Source organism: Phyllobates terribilis, unplaced genomic scaffold (assembly GCF_046119375.1).
Source record: "Phyllobates terribilis strain yellow unplaced genomic scaffold, ASM4611937v1 Scaffold_4__5_contigs__length_816908805, whole genome shotgun sequence".
In the NCBI taxonomy this organism is placed as follows: Eukaryota; Metazoa; Chordata; class Amphibia; order Anura; family Dendrobatidae; genus Phyllobates; species Phyllobates terribilis.
In genome coordinates this window covers 92,813,223-92,821,301 of record NW_027362764.1, presented here as the reverse complement: position 1 = coordinate 92,821,301, position 8,079 = coordinate 92,813,223, and the positions used below count along the sequence as shown (strand labels likewise).

General features: G+C 45.2%; 1 protein-coding gene across 1 annotated transcript; it reads left to right on the top strand.

The window, feature by feature from the left end:
• Nucleotides 1–3,273: 3,273 nt before the first annotated feature.
• Nucleotides 3,274–4,523, top strand: LOC141264617 (uncharacterized). Its single transcript, XM_073676895.1, has 2 exons — nucleotides 3,274–3,784; nucleotides 3,954–4,523. Exons 1-2 carry the CDS (start codon nucleotides 3,335–3,337, stop codon nucleotides 4,521–4,523), a joined length of 1,020 nt encoding a protein of 339 aa, XP_073532996.1. The 5' UTR covers nucleotides 3,274–3,334.
• Nucleotides 4,524–8,079: the final 3,556 nt, after the last annotated feature.

Here is an 8,079-nt window from a genome sequence, read left to right as displayed (position 1 = left end):
TACTTTCTTGTTACCTATAGCGGCATCCCTTAGTATAGAGCGTACGTTCTTGTTATACATTCCGCTGCCATTAATTACATAGTTTCCTCTTTTATTATGTATAACGCTGTCCCTTATTACGTAACATCCTCTCTATTTATGTATGGTGCCGTCCTTCATTATGTAGCGTCCTCTGTTATGTGGAGCTCCGTCCATTACTACATAGTATCATCTCTTATCATCTACAGCACCGTCCCTTATATTAAGTATTCGCATTATTTTTGTTATTCACAATGCCCTCTCTATTACATGGAGTCCTCTCTTGTTAGATATAAAATGACTGCTGATGGAGCAGCATCAGTGAGAATCCAATATGTACGGTTCTGTACATAACAAGAGGGAGCTATATAATAAGGGATGGCGGTATACATAGGGAAGGCACTGTGTAATAAGGGGCGGCAATATATATAATGAGAGGAGACTTTATTTTTTTCCCCTATATATATATATATACAGTACAGACCAAAAGTTTGGACACACCTTCTCATTTATAGATTTTTCTGTATTTTCATGACTATGAAAATTGTACATTCACACTGAAGGCATCAAAACTATGAATTAACACATGTGGAATTATATACTTAACAAAAAAGTGTGAAACAACTGAAAATATGTCTTATAGTCTAGGTTCTTCAAAGTAGCCACCTTTTGCTTTGATGACTGCTTTGCACACTCTTGGCATTCTCTTGATGAGCTTCATGTGGTAGTCACCGGAAATGGTTTTCACTTCACAGGTGTGCCCTGTCAGGTTTAATAATTGGGATTTCTTGCCCTATAAATGGGGTTGGGACCATCAGTTGTGTTGTGCAGAAGTCTGGTGGATACACAGCTGATAGTCCTACTGAATAGACTGTTAGAATTTGTATTATGGCAAGAAAAAAGTAGCTAAGTAAAGAAAAACGAGTGGCCATCATTATTTTAAGAAATGAAGGTCAGTCAGTGTGAAAAATTGGGAAAACTTTGAAAGTGTCCCCAAGTGCAGTTGCAAAAACCATCAAGCGCTACAAAGAAACTGGCTCACATGAGGACCGCCCCAGGAAAGGAAGACCAAGAGTCACCTCTGCTTCTGAGTATAAGTTTATCCGAGTCACCAGCCTCAGAAATTGCAGGTTAACAGCAGCTCAGATTAGAGACCAGGTAAATGCCACACAGAGTTCTAGCAGCAGACACATCTCTTCAACAACTGTTAAGAGGAGACTTTGTGCAGCAGGCCTTCATGGTAAAATGGCTGCTAGGAAACCACTGCTAAGGACAGACAACAAGCAGAAGAGACTTGTTTGGGCTAAAGAACACAAGGATTGGACATTAGACCAGTGGAAATCTGTGCTTTGGTCTGATGAGTCCAAATTTGAGATCTTTGGTTCCAACCACCGTGTCTTTGTGCGACGCAGAAAAGGTGAACGAATGGACTCTGCATGCCTGGTTCCCACCGTGAAGCATGGAGGAGGAGGTGTGATGGTGTGGGGGTGCTTTGCTGGTGACACTGTTGGGGATTTATTCAAAATTGAAGGCATACTGAACCAGCATGGCTACCACAGCATCTTGCAGCGGCATGCTATTCCATCCGGTTTGCGCTTAGTTGGACCATCATTTCTTTTTCAACAGGACAATGACCCCAAACACACCTCCAGGCTGTGTAAGGGCTATTTGACCAAGAAGGAGAGTGATGGGGTGCTACGCCAGATGACCTGGCCTCTAGAGTCACCAGACCTGAACCCAATAGAGATGGTTTGGGGTGAGCTGGACCGCATAGTGAAGGCAAAAGGGCCAAGAAGTGCTAAGCATCTCTGGGAACTCCTTCAAGATTGTTGGAAGACCATTTCCGGTGACAACCTCTTGAAGCTCATCAAGAGAATGCCAAGAGTGTGCAAAGCAGTCATCAAAGCAAAAGGTGGCTACTTTGAAGAACCTAGAATATAAGACATATTTTCAGTTGTTTCACACTTTTTTGTTAAGTATATAATTCCACATGTGTTAATTCATAGTATTAATGCCTTCAGTGTGAATGTACAATTTTCAAAGTCATGAAAATACAGAAAAATCTATAAATGAGAAGGTGTGTCCAAACTTTTGGTCTGTACTGTGTATATATATATATATATATATATATATATATATATATATATATATATATATAGTTATAGGAAGTTTCGCCCCCAGCAGTTCGCCCCAGCAGTTTGCCCCCAGTAGTTTGCCCCCAGGTACATTTCGCCCCCGCACATTTCACCCCTATCATTTCGCTCCCAGGAAGATTCGCCCCTGCACATTTCGCCCCCGCACGATTTGCCCCCGGACCGGGGCGAACTGGGGGCGATATGTGCGGGGGCAAAACATCCTGGGGGCCAAATGCTGGGGACGAAATGTGCGGGGGCGAAATCTACCCGGGGGCGAATTGCTGGGGGGCGAACTTCTGGGGGCGAAACATCCAATTCCCATATATATATATATATATATATATATATACTGTATATATATCTGTAACTTGGTTGCCATAAAAGGAGGGGGGGCCCAAACACATTTCTTGCACAGGTGCCCCAAGCTGTCTGTGTCAACCCCTGCATAGGTTGAATAAAGACCTGGGTCCATCAAGTTCAACCCTCCCCCAATTATACTCCCTACACTAAAGGCCCTGTCACACATAACGAGATCGCTAGCGAGATCGTTACTACGTCACAGTTTTGAGATCGCTGGAGAGATCGTTCGGGAGCCGTCAAACATGTATAACTTGCCAACGATTTCGGCCGCCCCAGCGATCTAACTAACAATCTCGTTGGTCGCTGGGACGCTGTCACACAGCAGCTATTTCAACGATCCACACTCAACGATACACACTTCGAGGGACTGTACTGTGACAGAAAGGCGTGCATAAAATTACCTTTCTGCGCCCACTCATCTCCGATTGGTGGACGCTACTGCGTTCTGATTGGCGGCCGGGTTTAAAAAAAGGCGACGTTGGGGCAATTCCGCTCCCTTGTTCCTATCTGCGCTCTGCTTTCGGATCGTAGCAGTGTTCTCCGGGCAAGTTTCGTCCATCTGGGATTTGTTGAAGCCTTGTCAGCGTCCTGATTTTTGGATCCTAGTTGCGTTCTACTGCTGTGATTCCATTCATTTGTGGATTTTCTTCAGCTGTGACTGAACATTGATTTTTGGGTTCTTCAGGCACTGTATCGCTTTGTTTCCACGGTAAGTTATTTTAGTGGATTTTTGTCACACCCAACAAGTATACATTTGCTTATACATTGGAGGCCATTTTTAGTCAGCAAATGGTGTGTAGTACTTTTTACTTTGTTTTAAAATGTTTCATGTATGCTCACTGTATTGCTATCCTTTTCAGATGGCTTTCAAAAGTGAAGAGTTTGTGAGGGAAATGATTGACCTCTACCGCTCCCTGCCGTGCCTTTGGCAAATAAAATCAACAGACTACTGCAATAGAGAGAAAAAGAGGGAGGCCTACCAGCAATTGATTTCCCTCTTTAAAAGGCATGGCCCCAACGAGAAGGTGGATGAAGAGCTGGTGAAGAGAAAGATCCAGGGTCTACGCACCGTATATAAGAAAGAACTCAACCGGGTGGAGAAATCAAAGAAGTCAGGTACCGGCACAGATGAGGTTTATGTGCCGACATTATGGTATTATGACTTGCTTGCCTTCACCCGTGACCAGGAGCTACCTCGGCGAATGGCGTGTACGATGCGGCCGACCCCGGAAGAAGACCCCGACATACGGACTGACTCCCCTGTTGAAGATGTAAGTACCTTCTTTGCTTCCCTGTAAATAGCATTTATACTTTCAATGTACATGCCATAGTTTAGCCGCCCCTCATATTTGTTTTTTAGTGCACGTGTACCCATGCTGGTCATAACATACCTGCTGGATGTTGTAACCAAATCTTAACTTTAATTTTGTGTTCCCACAGCACCATCGGCAAGATGACGACATCTCGGCTACGGAACGTGGTATGGAGGAGGCGAGTGTTATGTCAAGGAATGAGGAACCTATGGCATCGGTGAATGAAGACCCTATGGCCTCTACAAGTGAAGACCTTGTGCCTCGGCGACAAAGAAAATCAAGGAAAAGAAAGGCCAGCTTGCCGCCATCGCCAGATCTAGTATCTCTGGCGAACAAGATTCTACTTCTGCAGACCCAGGCCAAGCGGGACAGCTTTGCAACATATGCTGGCGAGAGACTACAGAGGCTGGATGACCGACAGAGGGCGCATGCAGAAAGGGTCATGTTTGAGACTTTAAATAAAGCGGCAGCCGGTGAACTTAATGAAACGTCTACTGTACATACTCTGATTGACCCTGGCCATTTTCAACAACATTCTTGGACCCATATGCCGGACCCACTTCGCAGCACACCAGTGCAGAGGATCCGGCATCCACAAAGCCTTGCCCCCCCCCCACAGTATCCCATGTGTTCTGATTCTTTTGTTTCCCCCAGGCACGGATACACAAATACAGGTAATCGATATGAAGAACTGTAGTGATGTTTCATTTCAATTTTTTTTTATCATTTTGTAAATATTGTTAATTTAATACTTATTTAAATTGTTAAAATTGTTCACATTTTTGTTTGTTTATAAAAAAAAGGTTTATTGTCCTCTTTTTTAACTTTACCCCTGCCCTCTGATCTCACCCTGATTGAAATAAAAATGTTTTTTTGTTGCCTTATTTTCTGCTTTACCTCTTCCCGAGGGTGGGACCCCTCACCCCTGCCCTCCGATCCCTTCCCAATCTCCGTTCCCTCCCCTCCATTCTCTACCGTCTATTCCCATCCCTGCTCTCCGCTGGTGATCACCTCCTCCCCTTCTCCTCCTCCGGCTCCAGGCTTTATCACCTGTCTTCTGTCTTCTCCCTGTGTCCTCTGGTCTTCTTCACAGCTGGTCTTCTTCCCCTCCACTTCCTACTTCCCTTCTTTTAGTCTTTGGGGTCATAGTCATGGTGCACGGTATGGCAATGATCTGCCATACCATGCACCATGAGTCTGACTCAGATTATAGGTTGTATATACTAGATTCTTGATAGGGCGTTGATCCAGGGAACTAGTCTGATTGCCGTATGTGGAGTCAGGAAGGAATTTTTTTCCCCAAAACGGAGCATGGTTTTTTTTTGCCTTCCTCTGGATCAACATGTTAGGTCTTCCTTATAGTTTTCATACTATGTTCCTATTCTTTCCTCTTCTCTCTTCTTCTTGAATTAGTTGGCATCTGTGAAAGCCGACTTCAGACGGCTTTCCTGCCCCCACACAACTTCAGCTGATAATATCAATAAGTAGGCGGCAATGAAAGCCGACTTCAGACGGCTTTCCTGCCCCTACACTACTTCAGCTGATAACATCAATTAGTAGACAGCTATTAAAGCCGACTTCAGACGGCTTTCATGCCCCCACACAACTTCAGCTGATAACATCAATTTGCAGGCGGCTATTAAAGCCGACTTCAGACGGCTTTCCTGCCCCCACACAACTTCAGCTGATAACATCAATAAGTAGGTTGCAATGAAAGCCGACTTCAGACAGCTTTCCTGCCCTCACACAACTTCAGCTGATAACATCAATAAGTAGGCGGCAATGAAAGCCTACTTCAGACGGCTTTCCTGCCCCTACACAACTTCAGCTGATAACATCAATAAGCAGGAGGGTGTGAAAGCCGACTTTGGAGTGGGCTTTACTGCCCCTGCACTGCTTGTTAGGCAGTATCACACAGGATAGGATTAGATACACAACTCTTTAGGCAGTATCACACAGGATAGGATTAGATACACAACTCTTTAGGCAGTATCACACAGGATAGGATTAGATACACAACCCGTCAGGCAGTATCACACAGGATAGGATTAGATACACAACCCGTCAGGCAGTATCACACAGGATAGGATTAGATACACAACCCGTCAGGCAGTATCACACAGGATAGGATTAGATACACAACCCGTCAGGCAGTATCACACAGGATAGGATTAGATACACAACTCTTTAGGCAGTATCACACAGGATAGGATTAGATACACAACCCGTCAGGCAGTATCACACAGGATAGGATTACATACACAACTCTTCAGGCAGTATCTCACAGGATAGGATTAGATGTAACAAAGTGTAGACAACAGTGGATATAAACTAACTTTTTTTTATAAAAATATAAAAAATATAACCAACCAAATAATATCAACTACATAACAAAAAAGAATTTATTGGCTGCCGTGACGGTCATGGGCTGCCACAAATCTTGCCAGCATCACTCCGTGCTAGTGGATCTCTTCACTCAGTCTCCGTTGTGACGCCAGGAGATCTTGTAGTGTTGGGATTTCTACGGAGGTAATAGTTAAACTTAAAAGTCCAATAATTCTGTACATTCATCAAATTAAGGCTATGTGCCCACGATGCACCACTCCCGGGTACCATCCACACATTAGAATGCGCTAATTACGCAAGTACAGATGCAGTATTGCGGAATTGGCGCATTATAATGCAAGTCAATGGCGGCGCAAAAAAACCCCCTTATGCAAAATAATTGGTAGTGCTGCGTTTTTTTCCGCAATGATAATGTGCAGCGGAAATTTCCGCAGCATGTGCACAGCACATGCGGATTATCATTGGGGAACATGGCAGACCTTCTACCATGCGCTTTTAATGCGTTTCCACAGCAGCAAAAACGCTGCAGAAACACCTTAAAAAACGCATCGTGGGCACACAGCCTATCAGGTACATGTTTGGTATTTAACACTTACGGTTTTCAGGTTGCTCGGATGATGACGAGCTTAAGGACCACCCGGATCCCCTGGCACCACCGGCTAGAGAAAGACACAACACTTAATAGTACATGACAGCCCTATACTTTCCAAGTTGTATGGACCGTATTTTATGTGAAAGCATTACCGAAAGATGAAGCTGCACCTATATCACGGAGTGATGCTGGTGAGCTGGTAGAGGAATGCTGCTGGGGCTCCAGGGCTGGAGGTGACTCCCTTGGGGGCTCTGGGGCTGCAGGCGCTGGAAAACAAATAACATTAGATACCTAAGGTAATTGCAGTTGTAACTAATGTGCTGCCATATATTGTGTTAACATATTTTAAAACCACTCACCACGGTGGGGCAGGGTCCGTGACCGGATGCTGACGATTCGGTCGGCAGACCTATATTTCAGGTCCGCCAGCTTTTTCCGGATTTGTGTAGCAGAGCGCTGCACCCCAAATCTCTGGACCAGGCCCCGACAGATCCTTTGCAGCACCGCCCGCTTATGGAGCACTGGATGCTCAGAGTGCACATGGCACTCATAATCAAGTGCATCCAGGTGCTCCACAAGGTAGCACACCTCAGCGTCACCCCAAGGAGATGCCCTGACCCTGGATGCCATAATGCTCTTAATAAGCTAGGCCGCAACTACGTCGTTAGACCCGCCCACGACGCATGAACGTCGGTAACCACGCCCATGACGCATCAACGTCGCCAATAAACCCGCGGTTTATTAGAGAACGCTACTGTGACTTGAATTATTAGCGTGTCGGACTAGAGACGCTGTATTGATAATGCGACATCTGTAGAACGCAGCAGTGTCTCTATTGTGACGGTCACACAGGAACACTGGTGTTTAGGTGGTTTTATGTAGAAATATGTATCTACATTTTTATATAGGTATGCATACTTCTGTGTCTGTGAGTATGTGTGTGTATATCTGGTTATCTGTATATAAGTGTGGATATGGGTGTAGATTTTTATGTATCTGAATATGTATGTGTATATGGATGTGTATATGGATGTATACATACGAGTACAACAGTGGCGTACCGCCATTGGTGGCAGGCCACATAACTGCTATGGGGCCCGTGGCCGTAGGGGGCCCGTGAGCCAGCGGACCCCATAGCAGTCTCCCCCATTCTGTACCCCACGCTCCTCTGTTTGATTGCCGCCGCCGCCCACTGCCACTGTGTTCAGACATGGCCAACACCTTTAATTGTGCTTGAGTGGGCCCTGCTGCGGCATTACTACAAGGCACAGCCGCACAACACACTACACGCAGCCATTACTGAGTACAGTGCCGG